At 38.1% G+C, this 25,262-nt stretch overlaps 1 protein-coding gene and 1 long non-coding RNA gene across 5 annotated transcripts in view; one reads left to right on the plus strand and one right to left on the minus strand.

The window, feature by feature from the left end:
• DOCK10 (dedicator of cytokinesis 10) overlaps positions 1-4,864 on the plus strand; it is a 200,373-nt gene extending 195,509 nt beyond the window's left edge. For 2 of the 4 annotated variants that reach the window (XM_055300086.1, XM_055300088.1), the window contains exons 56-57: positions 1,317-1,392; positions 4,110-4,864. In XM_055300086.1, the coding sequence (XP_055156061.1) occupies positions 1,317-1,392; positions 4,110-4,171 (138 nt within the window). In that variant the 3' untranslated portion in view covers positions 4,172-4,864. The remainder of the gene's footprint in view (positions 1-1,316; positions 1,393-4,109) is intronic. The other 2 variants (XM_055300087.1, XM_055300089.1) reach the window with 1 other exon arrangement.
• On the minus strand, positions 54-25,031 carry LOC129493685 (uncharacterized). The gene is made up of 5 exons (XR_008661190.1): positions 24,667-25,031; positions 5,866-7,167; positions 4,952-5,134; positions 2,711-2,819; positions 54-150 (listed from the first exon to the last, which is right to left on the minus strand). It is a non-coding gene; the product is annotated as an uncharacterized LOC129493685 (long non-coding RNA).
• Positions 25,032-25,262: the final 231 nt, after the last annotated feature.

The following is a 25,262-nucleotide window of genomic DNA, read 5'->3' on the forward strand; positions in this document are numbered from 1 at the left end:
CTGCCAGTTCCTAGAAACTGGCCATTATATTCCCAGTGACAAAAGGACTGTACATGTCTCTTTCACATGAACACCACGGCACTGAGTTGCTCACTCCTCCATGCACAACGCCCCTTGCCTCTCAAAGCGGAGAGCAGGTTGGGGAAAAATCTATAGGGGGAAAAAAAACAGAAACGGTGAGAACCCAGGTAATTTCCAAAGTTTTCAGATATGTTCATCCAAACCATATGAGCTGTTGGCTTTTGAGAATAGATGGAACCCATTAGACAAAGAATATTGGGTGACATTCCACTAGGTTTGCTGCTGCACCTGTCACCCCTGACTTAGGACCTCACAACTCCTTCCTGGCCGTGGGGTGGAGTTCCACAGTCCTGCCACCAGGAGTCTCCGTACTAAGGAAGAACGCCAGGTCTAAGGTGGGGGGGGGGGGACTTTTTAAGGGGGAGACTGCATCTACAGAGCCTGGAAATTCCTGACGACGTGCAGAATTGGGTAAATTGGGTAAAACTTAATCCTCTACCCCACCAGCACGTCATCCATGCATCCAGCATGTTCCATAAGGCTGTGCACAAAATCAGGATATTCGTTAATCACAGTACTTTTTGAGATACAGAGAATCAAGAGGTCGAAAGTCAAGTGCTACTCTTTGGCTTCTCAGCATCCATCAACCCTCACACTCGACCTGGACATCTTCTTATTCGTGGTCTCCTCCAGGAGTTCGATGTGCCCTTTACAGGATAATTGACAGGAAAATTTGAATAATCTCCTAACAGTACCCCATGCATAGTAGCCACTCAATAAAAATTAGCTCTCCTTCATATCTTTAAATGGTTTAGCACTAGCAACACAATTCACAAAGCATGAAATGTAATGCATGAATATTTTCTTCTAAGTGCATTTCTCATATGTTTCTTTTTTTTCTTCCTTTCCATCTCCTTTTATCCACATTTTAAACTCTCCAAAGTAGCTAGGGAAAGAAACTGGTTAATTGACTTATGTTGGAGATCATTAATCTCCCTGGATAGAATTCCTCAATGAGGGATTATTATTAGTGGTTTGAGACTATTAAAGGGTGATGGGAATTAAAAACTCAAGAGAGGTGCCTTGATTGCATGGGGTAATCATAAATCTGAGAGTGAAACAAAAAGAACAAGCAGGGGATCTTAAAGCTGGAAAAGGTAGTGAAGAAATGCTTGTTTCCAACTATAAATTGCATTCCAACTATAAGTTGCATCCAACTATCAATTGCAATTGAATTGTATTCAATTACCTTGAAACTTTGGGCAAAAAATGCTTTTCTCTTTTTTTCCTGGCAGCTGTGTCGCGGTCCATGTCTGTACAGCTTCTGTTCCTCTGTGTCTAGTATTTCCCTCAGTACTATAAGCAAAAGTGGTATGTTTTTCTTTCCTTATGTCTACACTGTCCTTTGTGGCCTTCTGGTCTACCTTGCTCTTCCTAATTGTTCACATCCCCCCAGACACCTTCATAATGGCTAGTGTTCTCTGAGTGTTTGTATAATTAGAACAACTTTATTTTCATTTCAAGATAAGTTGATATGGGGCACCTGGGTGGCTCAGTGGTTGAGCATCTCCCCATAGGGAGTCTGCTTCTCCCTCTGCCTACGTCTCTGCCTCTCTCTGTGTCTCTCATGAATAAATAAATAAAATCTTTTTAAAAAATAAGTCGATATAAAAAAAAAAGCTTACCAAATAAAGTTAAAAGCTTAGCCTTTACTTTTTTTTAAGTAGGCTCCATGCCCAACATGGGACTTGAACTCACAATCTTGTGATTGAGAGTTGCATGCTCTACTGACTGAGCCAAACAGATGCCCCAGCAACTTAGCTTTTAAAAAGAACATTCATACTCTAATTTGTAAAATATATTTGACTTTAATTGTATTCAAAACAAGGATTCAGTATACCTCAAATTGCAACAACAAAACAAAGATAAGAAGCAACTGATTAAGAGGAGAGAAAAATAATTTTTTTCCAGGAAACCTTACTCAAAGAAACAAAGTTTGACTTTGTGCTTCCTGGAAACTGATGCAAAGAAAAGAAATGGATGGATTGCACAGATCTTATTATTCGGTAAAAGAAACAGATCTGTTGGCAGGAAAGATAAATTTTCTCTTGGTCCTGGGGATTTCTCATATTGGTATTTATATATGGTAAATGACTACAACATACATGATACCATCAAAAAAAGTTTTCCTTAAAAATGATTTACTCTATTATATAGGCATTCTTCATTTCCACCTAGATTAAAATGAAGACAAAGTATTAACTTCTAGCTCTGTAAAAGAGATCCCAGAGGAGAAACTAGTTAATAATCATCAATCATAAGTGTAAAGCATCCTTAGCAAAACTAAGTTATCTAGAGCAAAATTGGCCAATTTCATGACAACCATTGATAAGTGCTATTCGTTGGTTGTAAGGAATAATTTTCTGAAATCAGAAACAGCTAGCCAATGGTTAAGATCTGCAAAGTCCTTAGTATTTTTTTAATGGGTATTTATTCCAGTTCAGATTTACAACAACAACAAAAAAGTGTTTGCTTCTTTTCTCAAACTTTTTTTTTTTTTTAATGAAAAGGCATCTGGTCATAATGATTGGGTTCAAACTCTAGTTGAGAGGAGAGCAGTAGAATTTTAGCATAATCTTATAACGCATGAACAAGCCATAATCTGTAATGCATGAATACATTCACATACCTTTATACTCATGACATGTTCTGGAAAAAGTTACATATGTAGTTACAGTGCGGAGACAAATTCTACCACTGAGCTTTTAAAAATACAAATAGTGTTAGACTCTACAGACCTAGGAATAAAAAAGAAAAAAACAGAAATACAATTAATTATGCAATTCAGTCCGAAAGTGTCCAGAAAAGTCTTAGCTGACAGGATATCCTGAAACCACCTACTTAGTGAAAGAAACTTCTGTATAAGGAAAGAGAAGCAATAGAATCAAGTGGATGCTAGTGTATAAAATTGAGATGTTGAGATGAAATACTTTGGGTCGCTAAAGTGACAGGTGGACAAGAACTATCTTTATAGGCAGCCAGAATGCCACACTATTTTATAAGTAGCCAAAAAACCTAAAAGCCTCCTTTGTTGGAGGCCAAAGTGATACGTGTAAGTGGATGAAACATTAATATAAGATGCTCCTTTGGAGTCTCTTTCAGCACTGAGGATGATAGCACGGTGAATTCAATGGCAGTAATGAATCTCAAGTATAAAATACAGAGAAGGGAACAGATCCACTCTGCTATGGTGCCAAGCAGGCAAGATGCAAAGACATATTGCTCTGGGAGTTTCAGATACTCTATGGACACATTATTAACTGATTTATTTAAGCAGAACTTGTGGCATTGATCCTAAGGAGAATTTATTGGCAGTATAGGATACGAGATGCTTGGTGCTCTGTGCAGACAGAAGTGTTAATCTGTCTTGGAAGAGGGTTAAAGCTAAACCATAACAATATGTGAAGTAAGTGGGAAAAGCTTCGGAACTAGAAATTTGGAATATTCGTGAAGTCTCTTCTTTACCAGAGATTCATTTTAGAAGTGCCTGGGTTTTTTCCTGTTGTTATTGTATTTACATATCATTATTTGCACAGATCTGACAGGAAGGTATTATTTACTCACATTAATATTATTTTCAAAGCAAAATCAGGTCCAGGTGTATTTTTTATTATATTTCCATTCAACGCAAACATTCTTTAAGTGAGCTTTTGGATGTTTCCCTTTGTTGGCATTTTGACAGTATAAATTGTAAAAAATTTCAGAATGACATAAAATTTTGGAATTTGCCAGAAAATTCCAATCACTTTATGATTGGGTACAATCGTAAAGTCCTTATAAATAGACTTATATCTGATAGTTGAAGAGTATTGGGAAGCAATCTTAAATCTTGCCAAAATGCTTAATGACATGGGCTTGGAAAAAAAAATTCCAGAACTGCTCTGATAAGCTCATTTTCAAAAACTCGTAGTGTCCTTTTGGGGAAGAAAAAAAGCACTGTTCTGGGTTTTAATTTTGTGCTTGGCAATATTAACATGAATCTCTCTATTTTAATTGTTTTTTGTCGTGTTGTGTTTTGTCCTGTCAAGATTATGTGCAGGGACGACCCATCAAAGCGCGGAGCGGAGCGAACCTGCCCCCCAGTAGTTAGCAGGGCGCCTCCAGCTCTGCCCACGGTCTCTATCTCACCTAGTGACGAGGTTTGAGGGGAGGTCTGCTACATCAGATGCACCTCAAAGGGAATCTTCTGAATTTTGCAGCTCGTCTTGGGGAAGAGAACGATTTAATTTATTTGAAATTTTTATAGTGTTAATAATTTTTTTTTACCTCGCTAGCTTGAGAATTTTGCCAGCCTCCGGTATTGCACATTTCTTATGAGTTTTTTTTCTTGAGCAGCGTTGATCAAGCCAAGCTGAATATTTGCCATGAAATTCCAATGAATGTGTAGCTCAAAAGCAAACCCTAAGTTTGCTGTCAGTTACAATATGTTCAATTCCAAGTCCTAGTACACATATTTTAAAGGTCAAAGTGAATGTTTTTGTAACATTTAAGCATATTTCAAATGTAAATAGAAGATTGTAAAATATATGGTTTTTACCAAATTTAAAAGAACCTTTTTAGTTAATACTTATGGCAGTGCTAAAATTATATGAATAACATTTCAGATACCATTATATTAAAATATTTGTGTATGTGTACAAAAATGTTGATAAATACTAATCTTTAAAGTTTGTGGAGTTCCTTTATTTGTAATATATGTGCTCTTAAAAGCAATGGGATGTGAAATTATGTAAGTATTTTGTTGTTAATAGAAATAAAAAATACAATTACTTTGCATTTGGTTCCCTCTTGAAGAATGGGTGAGTTGCTACTTAAAAGTGGTTCATCAGACTGGAAGTCTGTCAAATGCAATCCTACACTCACTACTTACGGTGCCTCTTCAAAAAGTCAGGAAAAGGGGGATCCCTGGGTGGCGCAGAGGTTTGGCGCCTGCCTTTGGCCCAGGGCGTGATCCTGGAGACCCGGGATCGAGTCCCACGTCGGGCTCCCGGTGCATGGAGCCTGCTTCTCCTTCTGCCTGTGTCTCTGCCTCTCTCTCTTTCTCTCTCTGTGACTATCATAAATAAATAAAAATTAAAAAAAAAAAGTCAGGAAAAGGACTCAACCCTCAGCTGGGCAGGTCCTCCAAAGATCAACTAGACGGGCCAGAGCTTTCCAAATTTACATTGCTAGAATGATTGGGGAAGACAGAATGAATCAGAATCTTGAGAGTTGTGGTATTTCATAGGGCTCTTCACACATACTCCATCTCCATATTCTATAAACTTGGGGTAGGATTGCATGTTCCTGCCTCTTTTGAATTTAGATGTGACCATGTCACTTGCCTTTGAAATGTGAGAAGTGACGTGTCATTTTCAAGCAGATACTTAAAAGCCAGTGAGTGGCTCTGCTCAATCCCTTCTCTGAAGCAGTCACATTGAAATGAAGCCTCCATCAGCCTGAGTCCCCGAGTGACCACAGTGAGCACACACACACACACACACACACACACACACACACACACACACGCACCATTCCCCACTAACTTTGTCAAACGTTGAGTGAGTAAGAGGTACATTCAGTTACATGAATATCCCAGGATTCAGGGATTGTTTATTACTACAGCATTATGAGCTCATCCTGGCTGAATTGTGACTGGTGTTGAGGCATGTTTGGGAACTGCTAACACATTCCACCTCTCTACCCCTACCACCTCCTACCCCAGCCAACATGGGCAGCAGTGCAGCTGAACTGAGCTGCCTCCGGATGAAGAAGGCAAGCTTGGAAATACCATTTTATATTCACCCTCAGCAGCCATTCCAAAGGTCCAGCCTCCAATTAAGAGACTGGCTGAGTTCATTTTCCCCTTCAAAAGTCCATTGGCCAGTGTCCACAGAAGGCCACAAAGAAGGTAGAGCTTAGGAAACATATTTTAAGTCCTGTGAACACAGAAGTGATAAAATAATATTTTAGAGGAAAACTGATCACTCAAGATTCATATAACTGCTCTTTTCTCTAATACAGCCTACTGTTTTATTTTTAAAAAGCCCTATGATGAGCTGACCTCTGATTCAAAGTATCACTCCCAGCTTCATTCTGACTCCAGCACTCTTGGGTATCCATCTGACTGGGTTAGAATCTTGGTCCTCTTATCTAATTTCCTCATCATGACTGTCCCAGGAACCCAGGAAGACTCTGCCCGTGCTATGGTTCCCACCCAGTTTCCACCTTTATGCCCAAATCCTTAAGCCCATCCCAACCAATCCATCTCCTAAACCCAACGACACTGTCAGCAATGGGTTGTCTGTCCAATTCTGAAAATAAAATTTCTAAGGAAGTAACAAAAAATAATGGATCTTTGGGGCAGCTGGGTGGCTCAGTCCATTAGGTGACCAACTCTTGATATCTGCTCAGGTCATGATCTCAGGTCCTGGGATCCAACCTCCCATCAGGCTCTGAACTTAGCAGGGAGTCTGCTTAAGTATCCACTCCCTCTCCATCTGTCCCTCCCTTCACACTTGTGTGCTCATGTGTGCTCTCTTTCTCTAGAATAAATAAATAAATCTTAAAAAAATATATTTTTACTCTTGTTAAATGCCAAATATTCTAGTTTTTGCATCACAAGTAGCAATAAGTTCAATGGCTTCACTATGGTTTGCCCCCTCAAAGTGATTTCTAGAGCAAGTAGTTGAAGAATTCATTTATCTGAGAGAGAGCTCGAGAAGGAAAAAGAGAAGCAGACTCCCCATTGAGCAGAAAGCCCAATACAAGGCTTGATCCCAGGACCCCAAGGTCATGACCTACTCAATGGCAGACACTCAACCAAGTGGGCCACCCAAACACCCCATAGAGCGAGTAGTTTAAACACAACTGCTCTAAAGACAATGAACTGAAACCACTCTGCCTTAACAGCCTCAAAACTCCCCCTGCACAATCCCAGAGCCTTGTATCTCTTCCTTCTTTAGACCAGATGGATTAACTGGCTTCTCAAAGACTGAAGCCAACACATAAATGATTTATCTGTGACATGCAGCATCTTCAGGTTTTTTTTCAATTTGATATCAACACTTCAGTATTCAGAGACATAAAATTCCAGCTTCTTGGTATCTGTTAAAAAAAAAAATCAGGCTCTCTGGTAATGCTGGATTCACAATCCCACATGACAACAATCAGTTAACACTGAGGCACTGCTGTCCTCTTACATGTGCTCTCCAGCTTGCCAGAGTTGGCACTAGGCCCTAACTGACTTATGCCAGATCAGTCCTCTTATTTATTTTTCCTGCCTAGACCTGGGCATGTGCAGACCCCTATTCAGACAAACTTTTCGTATGTAAGCATAGTGATCACTAGATGTGGACAGCAGATCATCTGCTTCAGAATGGGGCAGGACACAAGTTAAAATGCATATTTCTGAGTTCTATCAAACCTTCTGAAATAGAAATCCCTAGAAGCCATACCCAGCTCCATGTGATTCTTAGGTACACCAGGGTATAAAAACTCCACTGAGTCTTCTAATTACCCCTAAAAATTTACTTTGCAGATGACGATGCCTTATAAACTAGTGACCTGATTTTGAGTTGCCAAACATCGAATTCTTATTTTATTTTGTTTCTATAACTTTCCTCAAAATAATCTACAGCATTTTACCCAAATTAATAACTCCTCAAAATAAGCTCAGTAAAGAAAAAAATGATAGTAATTTTCACAGTTCTACAAATGGAAAGAATAAAAATAAGACAAGTGGCATCATTTTCATTATTTACCCTGGAAAGTATCCAACACAGAATATGTGGAGCTAGTGCTTGGGCTCAGTCCTGGCTCTGTCCACCATCCATTCATCATCCCACTCAGTAGCTACCTCTTTTTTCACTCTCATTTTAAAATGCAAAATGCCCAGCCTGTAAAAAAATTAATGTGTCCCTGCAATTTGGGTAAAAATTACCTGACAAATAAGTGCCCATTATCCAAACACACACGGTATGTCCCTATTTTAACTGTGTTCTCATTCACTTAGAAACCAATATAAATGGGTCAATTAGCCTGTTTCCTTCAGAATGACATCGTTTTCTGAAAAATGGGGAACACGTTATAGGGAGGTATCAGCTTTCAGAACCCTGAACGTTGTTCTGCAAGATCTTACTGTATTTGCAGATTGATTTCTCATCTTATAGGATAGCCGAACTCCAGACAGATAAAAATCAGTACTCTTATGACCCATTTATAACCAGTTAGGAAATGAAACAAATTTGAAAGCCAAAGTGACAAATGATCCCAAATCACACTTTAAATTTGCTCATATTACAAGTGGTCCCCATGTCTTCCACTCCCACATTTGTATCAGTGAAAGATTATGTATATTTAAAAATAGGTATTATATGCTGAAAAGTGATATTTTGTTCAGACAATGATGAAGTACAGGCATGACAAATGTTGAAGATTCTCTGCAAGAAGACCCTTGCCCTCCTCCGAGTTTCTTATCCTGCCCGTTTGCCTACGTGTACCCTTTCTTAGATCCACGATGTTCTGCTCACTTAGGAGGGGAAAAAAACATCTTATACTTCCTTCTAACATAAGATCCCTTTCCCTTTTCTCCAACCACACAAATCCAGCCCACAGATATTAGGACCAGCTGGATTCACACCTGTGGTGGATGCTACGATACTACACCAGCTCGATCCTTTTTTTTTTCTTAAGATTTTATTTATTTATTCATGAGACACACACACACACATACACACACAGAGGCATAGACACAGGCAGAGGGAGAAACCTCTGGAGCTGAAGGCAGCGCTAAACTGCTGAGCCATCCGGGCTGCCCAGCTCGATCCTTTAGAACCGAGTCACCCATTCTGTCAGCTGCTGATACTCTTGGCAGCTAAAGATTCTCAAATGAGTCCCTCAGGCCCAAGGTCACATCATCACCCAGAGGAAGCTCACACTCACAGATTGGTTGACAGTGGAAACTACAAAGGCCTGGTTTTCTTGCCCCTATTTAAGACCGCTCTGAAAGGCCATCTTGGCTCCCTGGCTCTTAAATGAGAGGCCATTTACAACTACATCGCAGTTAAGCAACTCCCCCTGCCCACTCATCCTCTGAAGAGGATTCCCAAAAGGCATTGTTTCCCAATATGTTTCCTACATGTACACCTCCACACAGAGTGTTTCTTTGGGAATGGATCAAGTCAACAGTTCTCCAGAAGTTTTCTTATGACTTGCTCACCTGGATTTCTCATCCTCTGCCCTTCATTGGCTATATTGCCTTTAATCTCCCACTTTCCTTTTCTTAATTATGTTGTCAGTTACCATTTCATGCATCTGTGTGTTCTTTCCAACCATGTCATGCCTTCCTTGAAGGCATATTGTGTCTCAATCTTCTTTGTGGTCTTAGCAGGCAGTTCAAACTACTGACCTGCTTTTCAGAGTTCCGGAGCTGCATTCTCAGGGCAGCCCGGGTGGCTTGGCAGTTTGGTGCCTGCCTTCGGCCCGGGACGTGATCCTGGAGACCCAGGATCAAGTCCCACTTTGGGATCCCTGCATGGAGCCTGCTTCTTCCTCTGCCTGTGTCTCTGCCTCCCTCTCTCTCTCTCTCTCTCTGTCTCTCATGAATAATTAAATAAAATCTTTAAAAAATTTTTAATAAATAACTAAATAATAACTCAGATCTAGCTGAAACAGTACACGAACCATACAACAGTACAAAGAACCATACCTGCTAATTATCTGAAGTCTCAACTAGGTATGTCCCTGAGCTAATCACTTAAACTCTCTAAGAGAGAGACATGATCACCGCTGAACAAATTGTTATGAGAATTAAATGATAAAACAGATATGTGGATACTTTGTTGAATGTTGTACATATATGTTGTATATTAGTTGCTAGTTAAAAATTTTCAATTATCAATCCTACCAATGCATTCTATCTTCCCACACCATCCCAATGCAATCAGTATCTGATTCTCATACAACATTCAAGGTCTGATGGCTACTGAGAGAGCCGCATGTGGATAATGCCAAGGAAGAAGCTTGAAGACATGAGAATGTTTATGGGAGGGGATACAGAATTTTTTAAGAAGGTGAAAAGGAGTTTAAAACATCATAAGAGTTGACACTTGAGAGTTCCCTTCGCATGTCCTTTGAAGCTCCATCCTGATTATGTCCTGGGAATAATGACTATAACCCATGGTCTACTTAGAGAACACAGTCCCATCCTGGCCAGGAGCACATTTGCCCAAGATGGAATATAAATGTTGATTTACCTATGGGTACAGAAGAGGAGCTGCTATGAATAGGGGGCAGACAAGCAGATAAACAAGTTTGGGCTCAGAACCTGGGTGAGTAGGTATTGTGAGTGAATTACATAGATGAAAAGACACCAACCAAAGAAAGAAATTCCCAATAAAGCTCTAAACTCCTTTACCTTCCCCTTACCCGCTGATATTCCTGTAGGGAGTGCATGTGCTTAGGGATGGGAGGAAGGGAAGAATAATTTGATGGAATGATCATAAATCACAATTCTCAAGAGAAATACTACAGTGAGCACATAAAGTTGATCTTACAGGAATAAGGAGTGAAAGATAAATCAAAACATACCCAAATGGGGTTCACGAAGGTCACTTGGAGAAGGTAATGGTGATTAAGCCTGAGTAATTGAGCAAAGGTTTACAAAGAATAGCTTTAAATAACACTGATGTCAAGGATTCTCCAGAGGAGTCTGCTTGCAATTTTCTTACATCATTAATATTAATATCCAACTATAAAGTTATTGTTTCTTGGATATATTCCTAATGTATAAAGGACATTTGCTTTGAAGCTGATGACTTTGTATTTCATCAAAAGCAATACAATTATAACTACTAAATCTAGTTTTTAAGTTATAAATAAGATAGTGAGTGGTATTTGCAGGATATTTTATTGAACAGAATGGCCCACTGATCGAGCAAGGCTGTTCCATAATACTTGCCTGGAAGTTAGTAAACCCCTTTGGATTTCTAAAGGACTCGCCATCTGCAATGTTATTTTTCCCTCTGAATGAGCAATTTTAAAATAAAATAATAGTAAAGTTCTAGAAATCAATTTAAATCATTTTTAAAGGAAGTTTTACTTTTTACAAAAGTCAAGTAAACTAGAAATCTAGTCAGAAAGGCCCTGGAGTGTTCTTTGAAAATATTTCCTAACAGTGACCCAAGGCCATGGCAAGGCCTTTTACCACCTCAGCTCAAAAATATTCCTCTGGATCCAGAGAGTCAAATGGCCCATCACATTCCATGGAGTGGTTTTCAAAGTTCAGATTCTCCTGAACAGCTGAGCAAAACAGACATTGACTCTCTTAGGTTTATTGAATTAGTTATTCCTAAACTAGAGGATCTGGGAAGTGTGTGACCCCCCACCCCACCCCCATTCTGCCTTTCACACTTAGAAAAGCTGAAAATAGGATTCCTTTCTAGAAAGAAACTGTTCCCATTAGGATTTTAAGCTCAAGAGTTGCAAATGATGGTGCAAAATGATCTTTATTCTACCTTTAAAAGATCCTGGTTCAGATACCAGATATTTATCTGAACGAGGCAAAGTAGAGAAAAAAACAGTAACAGGCTTATGAAACCAGTATTCACTGCCTCCTATAGCGTAATTTGCATGTGTAACTGTGCAAACAGAGTCAGTGACTGTTAAAAGAAGTGGAGCTTCTTTCCCTGTCTTTCTTTCCTATCTTACTGTTGTCCTGCTTGCAATGAGTCAGAGCCCCAAGAGGGGATGGGTAGGTGCCACTCCCCAGAAATGGGGATTTCCTAACATCATACATTTGGCAAGAAGGAAATGAGATGTTTAAAAAATTCATGAAACGCAAATTAGTCTAGCCCAGCAAAGTAAGCCAACACTTCCCTGACTCCCAGGCAGATCACTGGCCCTCGGGAGTCTGAGGTTTTCCATTTGTAAAAGCTCCCATTTGATGAAGCATCTGTTTGTTGCTGGGGGATATCATGGCAACATTATTTTATATCTCTAAAAATAACTTCCATTTGCCATTATTCATTAAATTAGAAGTACATCATTAAAAGTTAGGTTTTCAAATCAAGCTCTCCATAACATAACAAGATGCCTTGGTTCGAAGAATGGGCTTTAATATTTTGGTCGCTACTGATTTTTCCAGTTTCATCAAATGGGCAGCTTTTCTAATCCTTTCAAGAGAAACTGAAAAAGAGTGACTTTGGCAAAAATGCAGGGCTCCCGGAGGACTGTGCAGCTGCAATCCGTTCCCTCTCCTGGAGGCCACAGAAATAGCTCATGGTTGGAGTTATTGAAAATTGCTCCACCCTTTCACCTCAAAAATAGTCTTGAGTGCAGTGAAAACAAAGCTTCACTTTCTAATTCATTTCATCTCTCATCAGAATTAGCAACTTCTTAGATTATGCATTTGTCATAACAGATGATGTGTCCTGTGAGGTCTAAAAGTTAGCATATTCTCCTTTTTTTAATTAAGAAGTACCATTCTCCTTGTCAGAATTCCCCACTTTTATTTTCTGTACTGTGACATCTTAACATTTGAATATGCAATGAAAATCAGAACAGAAAGACTTCCTGCCGCAGCCCATTGCCATTGGTCAATGACAAACAGCCTCTCCTGGTCTCACACAGCTAAGATGTTGCACAGTTCAAGAGAAATGAAAAAAGAACTCCATAAGAGGAGACCGAAAACAAGTAGTTGAGTCGAAGCATGAAGATAAAGATGGTATCTTGCAAGTTTCTGCAGTCCAGAGTCCTAGGAAAGCCCCTCTTGTAGAGAAGGGTCTCAACACTCGCTGGATGCGTGAGTGAATGAATGAATAAATGAAACAAAAAAGGTATCAAAGTTAGGCTTCCTTGAGCAATTTCATATCGACTAATGACTCTAATATTCCACTGATGGGGAAAGTATTAAATCAGAATGTCATAGAGGTTTCAGCCAGGGCCTTGGAGCAGATCTAAAACCCCAGCTCCACCACTAATCTCCTGTGTGATGTTGAGTGAGTATCCTCAGCTTCATCATCTGTAAAATGGTCATGATGAATACACTGACTTCATGGGGTTGTGATGAGGACCAAGTGAAGTAAAGAACAGAAACAATAGCACACAGGCTGGGAACCATAAGCCCTTGATATCTGTGAGCTAGAAATTCTGGAGAGAAAAAGAAAACTTAAAAATCATGTAAGTCTGCATCATTGTTACTAGCATCATGATGCAATTTCTAACAAATGTACTTCCATGAAGATACAGAGTTCTCTTTTGGTCACCTATGGCACTTAACCCCTTAACATTTTGAGGTATGACCAAGTGAAATGTTACAGGGTATTGAAAATCTTTAGCTAAAGACGAATTCCTTTGCAATAAATTCAACTTTAAATCAAACTTCTAGAAAACAACTGTACTAAAATTATTTGACAAATAAACATTTCAATACCCAACTTCAATGCAGTATTTTTTGAAATGCCCATTATTTCAAGGATTGATGAAGATCTATAAACTGCAAGATATCTATTAAATATTTGGTTTATGGTTATGGACTTAAGAACTTTAAGTTGCAAGAAATAGCTTAAGAAAAACAGACATACTGGTTTACCTAACAAAAAATTTCGGTGGCAGATCTGGTTTCTAAGATGACTGGATCTTCAGGATTCTATCACACTTCAGCTTTCAGCTCTTTCTTTTTATTGGCCTCTTCTGAGGCAATCTTTTCCTATACTGCTGCAAAGTTAGTCACTAACAGATCCAAGACTAGTTTACTAGTTTAAAAAATGAGTGGAAAGAAAGCACTTTTTCCTAGATACATCAGATTGCCATTCAGTAAATATTCATTATCTCCCCTTTAGCTTTCATGGGCACTTTTGATATCGGCATTGGCCATGTGATTTGCTTTGGCTAATGGAATTTTAATAGATATGACTGACATGGGTCAGAGCTGCAATCAGCTCATCCAGTGGGACCTGATCTCTTGCATTTTGCCTTTCATAATTAAAGGACTATGTTTCGAGTTGAGCAGCCATTGGAACATGGAGGATGAAAGATACCTGGAGTAGAGCTGGACTGAACCTACCAGTTGGAGCCAAGGCCAGCCTAACAGACTCTAACAAATACCAGCCAGTCATCACAGTTATCACCTGTGTAAAAGACAAATAAATACATATTGTTGTATGCAACTAAAATTTGGGGTATTCACACAGCATTTATGAGGCATCAATTAACTCATACCTGTGAAATTCCAAGATAATTCTCAGGATTTGATCTCATTAGATCAGATCAGTGGTTCTCAAACTGTGGTCATCAGCATCTCTTAGGAGCAGCACTAGCATTACCTGGGAACTTACTTAAAATGGGTAGATTCCATTCCAGACCTACAGAACCATAAAGTCTGAGGGAAAAGGACCAGTAATTTTTGTTTTAACCAGTACTCCAAGTGATTCGGATTCACCATAAAGTTTGCAATTCACTGACCTAGATCACATGTTCATCCTTAAACCAATCACAGGGCATAAATGATCAGGCCTGGAGCTGAGGTATGGGTCAGTGACACCAGAATTATCTAAACTAGTGGGGAAGAGCCTGAGAATGTGAGTTTCTAACAAGTTCTCAGATGATGGTGATTCTGCTGGTCTGGGGAGCACACGGAGAATCAGAGAATCACTGGTCCAGGCCACAAGTGCAACAGGAGCGACTCACTGGGAAATCAACATTCTATTAACAGAAGAAGGGAACAAGGGACACCTGGGTGGCTCAGCAGTTGAGCATCTGCCTTCAACTCAGGGCGTGACCCCAGGATCCTGGGATCGAGTCCCACATCGGGGCCCCCTGTGGGGAGCCTGCTTCTCCCTCTGCCTGTGTCTCTGCCTCTCTCCATGTGTCTCTCATGAATAAATAAACAAAATATTTTTTAAAAAAGAAAGAAGAAAGCAAAAGATGGAGACTAGGCAGGGAACAGATGTAAATCACAGCCTCATTCTTATTAAAAGAAAAGAGTTCTTATGTAAGAGACCAGACAACCTCCAGTATTCTCCAACAATCCTGCAGGGACAAGAAAATCTGAAGCCAAAAAAAAAAAAAAAATGGAATCTCATCTGTCTTTTAGTTCATGAAGTTGATTGAGACATAAACTGATTTTTTTTGTCTCTTCAATTTTGCTGAAATTCAATACAGATCTAAGGAATCAAATAAAAGACAGCAGTTTTTGTTACCAAAAACCATGTATCATTTCAATTGTGATGTGAGTTGTCACACAAATCTTTCCTAGTACAATTCACTTAAGATAAATATAGTACTTAAGGAGACAGTGTCTATATATCAGACAATCGAGTCATTTTGATCCATCCTAGTGAAACCAAGTTTTAAGGCTATAGTTTTGAATGATCCAAGATACAAAATAAAGTCACAGACCCTGGTTATCACTGCTACTTTTAATACGTTCTTGAAATCTGGAAATCAAAGAATTTTAGAACTTGAAGAACCTTAGAAAACATTTAACCCACATACTGCAAACCACCAGACAATGGGCCACATCCCCCACCCAGAAATGTGCTTTATTTGCCCTGCACAGCAGTGTTTTCCTTTTAATTAAAATTATTGTTGTATTACTGATGCAATCAATGTGGAAGACAGTATAGAATTTCCTCCAAAAATTAAAAATATAATTACCATATGATCCAGTAATTCCACTACTGAATTTATGCCCAAAGAAAACAGAAACACTAATTTGAAAAAGTATGTGTAGTTCTATATTTATTGCTGCATTATTAACAATGGCCAAGATGTGGAAACAATCTAAGTATCTCTCTTTAGATAAATAAAGAAGACATGGTGTATATATATGATGGAATATTACTCAGGCATAAAAAGAATGAAATCTTGCCATTTGCAACAACATAGATACTAGAGGGTATAATGCTAAGTGAAAGAAGTCAATCAAGACAAAGACCAAGACTGTATGACTTCATTTGTATGTAAAATTTAAGAAACAAAATAAATGAACAAAGGAAGAAAAAAACAAACAAAAAACAGACTCTTAACTATGGAGACAGAGAACAAACTGGTAGTTGCCAGAAAGGAAGTGGGGGAGTGGGGAGTGTGTAAAATAGATAAAGAAGATTTAAAATAAAGTCACTAGGGTGGCGCAGCGGTTTGGCGCCTGCCTTTGGCCCAGGGCGCGATCCTGGAGACCCGGGATCGAATCCCACATCGGGCTCCCGGTGCATGGAGCCTGCTTCTCCCTCTGCCTATGTCTCTGCCTCTCTCTCTCTCTCTCTCTCTCTCTCTCTCTCTCTCTCTCTGTGTGTGTGTGACTATCATAAATAAATAAAAAAATAAAAAAATAATTTAAAATAAAATAAAGTCACTAAAAATAATTAATTAATTAATAATTGCCATATTTCAAATTTTTCAACTTTTCTTGACAAGTTTGGAGATCTAGCCATATACTATGTGGACAAAAGTCTATGTTCCATCATGGCATGGTGCGTACTGAGTACTGGCTTCCTCCTTTTGAAGGAGCGGGTACTCCTCCTCCCCAGTGTGACACAGACACCCCACTCACTACTGTTTTAAACCAACCTGCTTCACCCGTTAGCAAGGCAGGCCTCCCTGGGTCCTGTAGGTACTCGTCTACAACCTCTCACCTAGACAGAGCCTTGCTTTATCCACAACGAGGACTCTGAGGTTCATGGTAATGACCAACTTTAATTCACCTTATCTCTTTAGCAACAGACCAAGTTATATCGTCAGTTTTTCACAATTTTAGAAAGCAGTTTCTCTGATAGACATTTATTCACCATAGAAAATGGGATAGCGAAGGCAGCCCAGGTGGCCCAGCGGTTTAGCGCCGCCTTCGGCCTGGGGTGTGATCCTGGAGACCCGGGCAAGTCCCACATCGGGCTTCCTGCATGGAGCCTGCTTCTCCCTCTGCCTGTATCTCTGCCTCTTTCTCTCTCTCTGTGTTTGTCATGAATAAATAAATAAAATTTTTAAAAAAAGGAAAATGGCATAGCAAAAGTTCATATTCAAATTCTGCTCTGTCAACACTGAGATAGGTTGCTCATTTCGGTATATGGCTAATTTCAGAAATGTAAAGAAAAATCCATGAATAATGTGAGAAACAATAGGCCACAACAAGTGTAATGTGAAATGAATCTTATTTGCATTTTGTACCCTCAATATTTTCAACTCCTTTGGTGAGAGAGTGATTTTTCCCCATTAAAAAATAATTGTTTTATACCTGACAGCCATTAGGATGACTAATTTAAGAAAAAAAAAATAACAAGTGTTAACAAGGGTGTAGAGAAATTAGAATCCTTGAACATTGTTGGTAGGAATGAAAAATGTGCAGCTGTCATAGAAAACAGTATGGTGGTTCCTCAAAAAAATTAAAAATAGAATTACCAATATGATCCAGCAATCTCACTTTTCCACTTCTCGGTATGTATCCAAAAGAACTGCAAACAGGATTGCAGAGAGATATTTGCCCACCAATGGTCATAGCCACACTATTCACAATAGCCCAGAGTTGGAAGCAATCCAAGGATCCATCAACAGATGAATAGTTGTTTTTTTTTTTAATATGATATATATGTGTATCTCCAGACTATTATCCAGCCTTAAATAGAAAAGCAATTCTGACACATGCCATGACATGGATGAGCCTTCAGGACATTATCCTAAGTGAAATAAGCCAGACACGAAAATACAAACACTGTATGATTCCACTTTTATGAGGTATCTAGAGTAATCAACTCCTAGAAACAGAAAGTAGAGTGGTGGTTGCCTGGGACTGTGAGAGGGGGAAATAGGGAATTATTGTTTAATGGGTAAAGAGATTTTACAAGATGAAAAAATTCTGGAGCTTGGTTATACAACCATGTGTACATGCTTAACATTACTGAATTGTACCTTAAAATAGTTAAAACGGTAAATTTCATGTTACGTGTTTTTTACTATAGAAAAGTAAATTTTTAGAAAAGGAATATTTTTAAATATTCCAGTAGGTTTCTTAGGATCTAGTGTAATTATTTCAAAGGTTAGAATGGTGGGATCCAAAGGTGAAATAGAAAGATGTGCCTGTAGAGGCTGACTGAACTGATACCTCTTAGGGTAGGTGGGAATTTTAGATTAGAATTTGATCTCATTCCAAAAATACAACAAATTTTTTCATTTAATGTTTCAAATTTATTTTCAAAAACAACATGATAAAAAAAGTGAGAACTTGATATAATCAATAAAAATCAAATACAGAAAAAGTAGAAAATATTTTACAACATTAAACCCATCCTTATTTTGGGAATCCCAAAATACTTCGGGGTTTCAATACCTTTTTTGGTATAGATTAATTACTCCTAATCACTAATCCTCAAGATCATAGTTCTTGAAATTAACAACAAGGACTATATTAGCTATTCATATTGTCCTAATTCTGTCTCTATAGGATCATCAATCACTGAGGAAAGGCAAGATCAATGTCAGTGTTCCATCAGGCAATCTTGGTGCAAACCAACCTCTGATAATTTTGTGATTATTGATCTATTTTTGCTTGTTTAATAAGGAATTCTATAAGCTGCTGATGTGCATGTCATTTTGTCTCACTACCTTTCCTGTCTCAGAGTCTCTGAAGACTGCCAAGGGAAGAGCCACCATGCCAAATGCTCAAAATGCAACTCAATAAGGTTGAGTTTGGTTCACTGGAGAAATTTCATATGGCTCCTCTCTCACATAGAGCCTCTCTTCTCTATGGATACTATTGAGCTGTAAATAGTAAATGTTCAGGCCTATGAAATGGAAATTGGAATATATCCAGGAAACAGATTAGTCAGTGCTCCAGGGCTAGGCCATCCCCAAAATACAAACTACAGACTCATCTGAAAATTATAAAAGAGCCACGGTTGTCTGTGTCTTGAAGCTTAGCCATTCTGACAAACATTATCCTGATGTGACAATACTTTCATAAGTGCTGTGAGAGCTGGAGAGGGGACATGGCGGGAAAGGTGGAAAAACAACGAGACTGGTCTGCTCTCAAGAAGTTTATGTCTTAGTTAAGGTGATAAATGTTATTTACATGATTCCAGAAAACACATGACCTTGTATAATCAAGTATCAAAAATTTGTGATGTCTGCTACACTTATTAAAAGAATTCAGAGAAGGAAAAATTTTAAAAAATAATATTAATAAAAGGATTCACAGAAGAAAAGAACCCAGGTAATTTAGAGGGTTGAGAAGGATTCCTTGAACTTCATACAGTTCCAAGGAGACCTAGAAAGGAAGATGTAATATGATATACACAAAAATAGCAGGCCACTCACACGCTCTTACTTCGACTCTGCAACAAATATTTCCCATATTTGCCTTAGCACACATCTAGCCATCTGTTCCTTCTTATAACCATCTATACATCCATCTCATTTTTAAAATATATTTTAAGGGGACGCCTGGGTGGCTCAGTGGTTGAGCATCCGCCTTTGGCTCAGGGCGTGATCCCAGGATCCGGGATCAGTCCTACATCGGGCTCCCTGCATGGAGCCTGTTTCTCCCTCTGCCTATGTCTCTGCCTCTCTCTTTCTCTGTCTCTCATGAATAAATAGATCTTAATATATATATTTTTTTTAAGGTAAATTACTATCATCACTTTTAACACCTCTACAAACTTCAGCATAACTAAAAAATAATAATAATTTAAAAAACAAAAAAATAAAAAATATCACTAACTAGAATTTAATATTTGTTCATAGGCTTGGGGAATGAAATTTACATAAAGTGAAATGCATCAATCTGAAGTGCACTCTTTGATGCATTTCTGACAAACGTTTGCTCCCGTGTAGCATAACCCCTCACTCAAGACGTATAACATTACTACCACTCCAGAAAATTCCCTCATGTTTCTTCCCTGTCAGTACTCACCCTCTAACTCCCTTGAGGTTCCAATTTTTTTTATCTGCAAATTAGTTTTGCTGATTTTAGAACATCATATAAATAGAATCGTGTGCTATCTTTTGGGTAAGCCTTCTTTTATTTAGCACAATGTTTTTAAGATTCACTCAGTTTTTTCATAAATCAGTAGTTTGTTCCTTTTAGTGCTGGATAGTATTCTGCTATAGAGATAGGCCATAGTTTGTTTTCTACACGCCCATTGATAATCACCTGGACTATTTACATTTTGGGCTATTATGAGCAAAGCTAGTATAAACAAATCTTTTCACTTCTCCTATGTAAGCACCCAGGCATGCCAGGTAAAATAGTAAATGTACATTTAGTTTTACAAAAATTGCAGACCTTTATTCAAATTGACTTCCATGTTATATATCCCCACAAACAGTGTATGAAAAGTTCTATCTGTTCTCTATCCTCACCAACATCTGGAGTTATCAGTCTTTTTAATTTCAATATTTTAGTGGATGCGTCTTTTCTTTTTTTTTTTTCTTTTCTTTTTAATGATGTTATGAGATGCTGGGGCCAGAAATAAGAAGGTAAAAATAACTTTACAGCTTATATGAGAACCTCATTTATAATAGAGAGTAGACTAAGAATAAAACCGGATGATGGGTTGTAGCAGGCCTTCGTGGTATATTTTTAAATTAAATCTTGTTCTACAAAATTCCATGGATACCCATTAAAATTATATTTGTTTCTGAGAGCATGCTGGGGAAGGATGTCCTAGAAATATTCAGTCCCGTAATTTATATGTCTTTGCTCCAAAACAAAAGCTGGCGAAGAAACTTCTGCAAAGGACCATTTCAAAAATTGCATCTCATCAGGCAGTAGTGGGGAAAAAATGAGAATAAGATTCAGTCATTAGGGAACATTACTTTTTATATTTGCCCCGTATTTCATGCGATCATTCTCAAAGTTGTAAAAAAAAAAAAATCAGGAAAATGAAGAAACATACAAGCCATCTAATTTTTCATTCTATCCTTCTCTTGAAAAAGAAAATGTGAGAATGTGCAATGATCATTATGATGTTCTGTGTAAATAGCAATTTTACATCCTAGGTAAATGCAGGTAAGAATTTCTCTAAAAATGCTGAAAAAACATCTGGAAGAAATGAGTCCATTTTCCATGTTTACTGGTGATTTTTCTAAGAAAACTTTTTAAACTTAGGTATTTTTCTCAAATTATAGTACAATGTCTGTAATTTTATGGAGACCCAGATTTTGGAAAGAGACAGATGACCCTATCCTAGTAGTTTCAGGCTTCTAGAGTTTGCTTTATAAGATAAGACTGATGCAACTACTAAAAATGCAGATTCCCAGGCATTCCCCTAGAAAGTCTAATTCAGTAGGGATGAGGCCTCAGAATCCATCTGTTTTCAGACCAGTAGCCTAGATCGTTGTTGTTTTTTAAGATTTTATTTATTTTTTTATTTTTTTGAGAAAGAGAGAACACAGGGGGAAGTGGGCAGGGACAAGAAAGAGAACCTCAAGCAGACTCCCCGATCCACAAGGAGCACAACGGAGGGTTTGAGCTCAGGACCCTGAGATCACATCCCAAGCTGAAATCCAGAATCCATCACTTGATCAACTGTGCCACCCAGGTACTACAACCCAGATTGGTTCTTATCCTTGAGTAAGTTTTGTATAGGACAGAGCCCTCCAGGGACTATATGCTGCACATCTGTACTCCACCACTGCACCATTTCACTGCTGGGGGGGTCCAAAATCATACACCAGCAGATTTGGTTTCTCGTGAGAGCCCACTTCCTCATGGACAATGCCTTTTTCCTGTGTCTTCACAGTGTGGAAGGTAAGAGCTAGCTCTCTGAAGTCTCTTTTAGGAAGGCACTCATCCCAATCCTGAGGGCTCTACCCCACGACCTAACCACCTTCCAAAGGCCCCATCTGCTAATTCCATCATCTTAAAGGTAGGATGTTGACAAGTGAATTTTAGGGGGACATAAATATTCAGAACACAGCAGTCAGGAATGCTTACCTACAGTATTTTGTTTAACCTACGTTAAGAACCTCAAACAGTCTCTAGTCTACAAAAGCCCTTAATAAGTTTTTGTAAATTGGAGTACCTCTCCAGTTGCTCTACTGAAGCAATTACATTTTTTAAACATGGTAATTAAAATGTTTAAAAATAAATTAGTTTTTGTGGCACCTGGGTGGCTCAGTCGGTTAAGCATCTGCCTTTAGCTCAGGTCATGATCTCAAGGTCCTGAGATCAATTCCCGGGTCAGAGCCTCTGCTCAACAGGGAGTCTACTTGTTCTTCTGTCCCTCCCCCATGCTTGTGTGCTTGCTCTCCCTCTCTCAAAAAAATAAATGAAAAATCTTAAAAATAAAAAAAATAAATTTTTGTAAATTAATATGTGCATTCAGGGTCCTGCTAAGATTCATGTACATGCATATAAAATCACTTTGTAAGCCAAATATTCCCTATTCAGATATCTTATTACTATTATGCTACTATTATAAAATACATAACTTCACCTAAAAATATAAAAGTATTTTTATACAGAATGCATTTGATGTCAATAGCAGTGTTGATTTGCTCATCCAATTTTATTACATTTACTAATAAATGAAATATTAGATAACCATTGCACACCATAAGCTCCTTATAGATAAAAACTTAGTAGTTTAAATTCTCAGTTAAAAATGTTGGAGGGACGCCTGGGTGGCTCAGTGGTTGAATATCTGCCTTTGGCTCAGGTCATGATCCTGGGGTCCTAGGATCAAGTCCCACATAAATCTTTAATACAAATCTTTAAAAAAAAAAGTTGGAAAATCTGCAAGTGATTAAAATTTCCATGTTATTGTTTTCATAATCTCAATATTAGATACAAGCAATCCATTTACCAATCTGAAGAAGAATCTAGATTTGTATGCTTCTGTATCAAGTTGTTCCTGCTTTAAGGCAATTCAGTAATTCTGCTTATTGATGACATTAATCTGAATGTCAAGTTCTTCCCAACCTCTTTACTGTCACTTCACCACAAACAATACTTAGTAGAAAATGAAAGTTGAGTTGAATTACTTTTATTTTCATTCAATAGCTTCTCCTTGCTCAATACCATTCTGCTCCTGATGAACCCTATGACCATAGCACTCATCACGAATAAACACCCAAAGCTGAACCTCATTAGCCATATATGCAGTTCTGATGTATAAGGTAGAAATTAATAGAGACCTTTCCACTTCTGTTGAATATAATCATTACTGCAAAACTTCTCATTTCATAAGCATGGATGACTGGACTTTACAGCTGATATAAATGCCAACACCAGTAAGAGGAATAATCATTTCTGTCATTTAAAAACATACTGTGTTCTCTGCACTGCTCTAAACACTCATTTACACCTCACAGCCATCCTCTGGGAGGACTATGATTGTCCCCAATTTATGGCAGAAGAAACTAGCCAAGAAAGGCACACATCACACATGTTTTATCAAAAATACAAAGCCCAACACTCGACTCCAAATGGACACATTCCTTGATCTACAACTTATTCTGCCTCAGGATGGTTTTAATGACCTAGTTTCTCTAGAAGAAGATGAACAGCAGGTGTTCAAGAGACGGTATTGCAAGGTTGATGTAGTAGAAAAATCAATTTTTAATATGTAGAGGAAAAGGCAAATGGTAAAGTTAGAGGAAACCTAGAAGCTAAGAATTATATGCTTTTATATTAATTTTGAGTAAATATTTTCATACAGTTGGTGCCCCCTGTCTGAGGGCAAGGTTTTTTATTTAACCAAGTCCCAAGGCTTTTATGTACATTTTTTTATTGAGATAGAATCCACATGTCATAAAATTTACCATACACACTACCATACGAATGAATCTTAAAAACACTATCCTAAGTGACACAAAATGCCACATATGTTATGATTCCATTTATATTAGGTGTCCAGAATATAAAAATCCAGAGATAAAAAATAGATTAATAATTTCCAGGGCAGGGAGAGAAGCTTACATGGGGAGTGACTGCTGATGAGTAAAGTGTTTCTTTCTGAAATGGTGAATATAATCTAGAACAAGACAGTGATGATGACTGAAATGTAATTTAATGTTGATGGCTTGTAAAAGAAAAGGGCTTGAACAAATCTGAAATAGGACCAAAAGGGTCACTGGCCATTCTTGGTTAGCAGAAACACTACCCTTAATTTCTTCATCCTTTTGGAGAAAGCCAGTAAACATTCAATAGGTACATGAACCTAAGCACAAATGGGAAAGTGAGCTACAGGAAAATATGAATGCGCAGACTTCTTGATGGTTAGCACACATTTTAAAAGTTCGAATCTGTAATCTATTTGCATTTATAATTATAGCTAAATGTGTCTCAGTATTTAATTGCCCTCTGCATTTATTTTTAAAAACCTGAAGAAATAAATAGAAGCCCAACAAGATACCTTATTTCTATGTCACTTCATTAACATCCAATATCTCCAGACCACTTAATCATTTTATGAGTTACATGAAAGAAGCAAGTCTAAAAACCCAGAATAATACTATCCTGCCAAAAACACACAAAAAAACTGAGGAGCCCAAATGTTAACGACAAAAAAAAAATTTTGATGAACTAATTTAATTTGAAATAGTCAGAAAAAATGATGATAGCAACATAAATGCAGATACTCCAATGGAAAAAAAACAAAACCAGACACTTACCTGTATCCATTAGTTCTGATACTTGTTTCTTTAAGCTCGTCTTCTGATACATTGCTATTCTCTATAGTAATACACCAAAAGTGACAGAGGAGGGCCAGGTCCCTGAGCAAGGGTATGTTTTCCTGCTTCAGTCTCAAGAACCTAGAGCTGGGAGACAGCCTCAAGACTGCTTAAGTGGATAAATGACTATCTGAAAACAAACAAAAAATCAGATGGCCATTTGCTTAATTATAAGCATCTCCAGAGACCAAGAATTTGAATTGAGCACAAGCAAAAATAAACAGTTAAATATCTGATAGAAAACATTTTTTAACAAAATCATAAATGCAAAGACTGTATATTTTCATTATTAGCTTCAACCTAAATGTTTCTACACTCATTGAACCAAATCTAAGATAAAACCCACTGAACTAAATCTAACACAGATCTCGTGTAAAAATTAGACCGGAAGTGAAGCAAAATCAATCACATTTTCCGTGAGTTATAATTCTGGCAAGACTGGAAGAGAACTCACCCCTCCCCATCATTGTTTGTAACAGTCCCATAGCCAAATGGCTCCTCTGCCCCTTGAACTCATTTCCATAGGCTGGCATGTG

The sequence above is a fragment of the Nyctereutes procyonoides genome, unplaced genomic scaffold (genome assembly GCF_905146905.1).
Source record: "Nyctereutes procyonoides isolate TBG_1078 unplaced genomic scaffold, NYPRO_anot_genome, whole genome shotgun sequence".
NCBI lineage: Eukaryota > Metazoa > Chordata > Mammalia > Carnivora > Canidae > Nyctereutes > Nyctereutes procyonoides.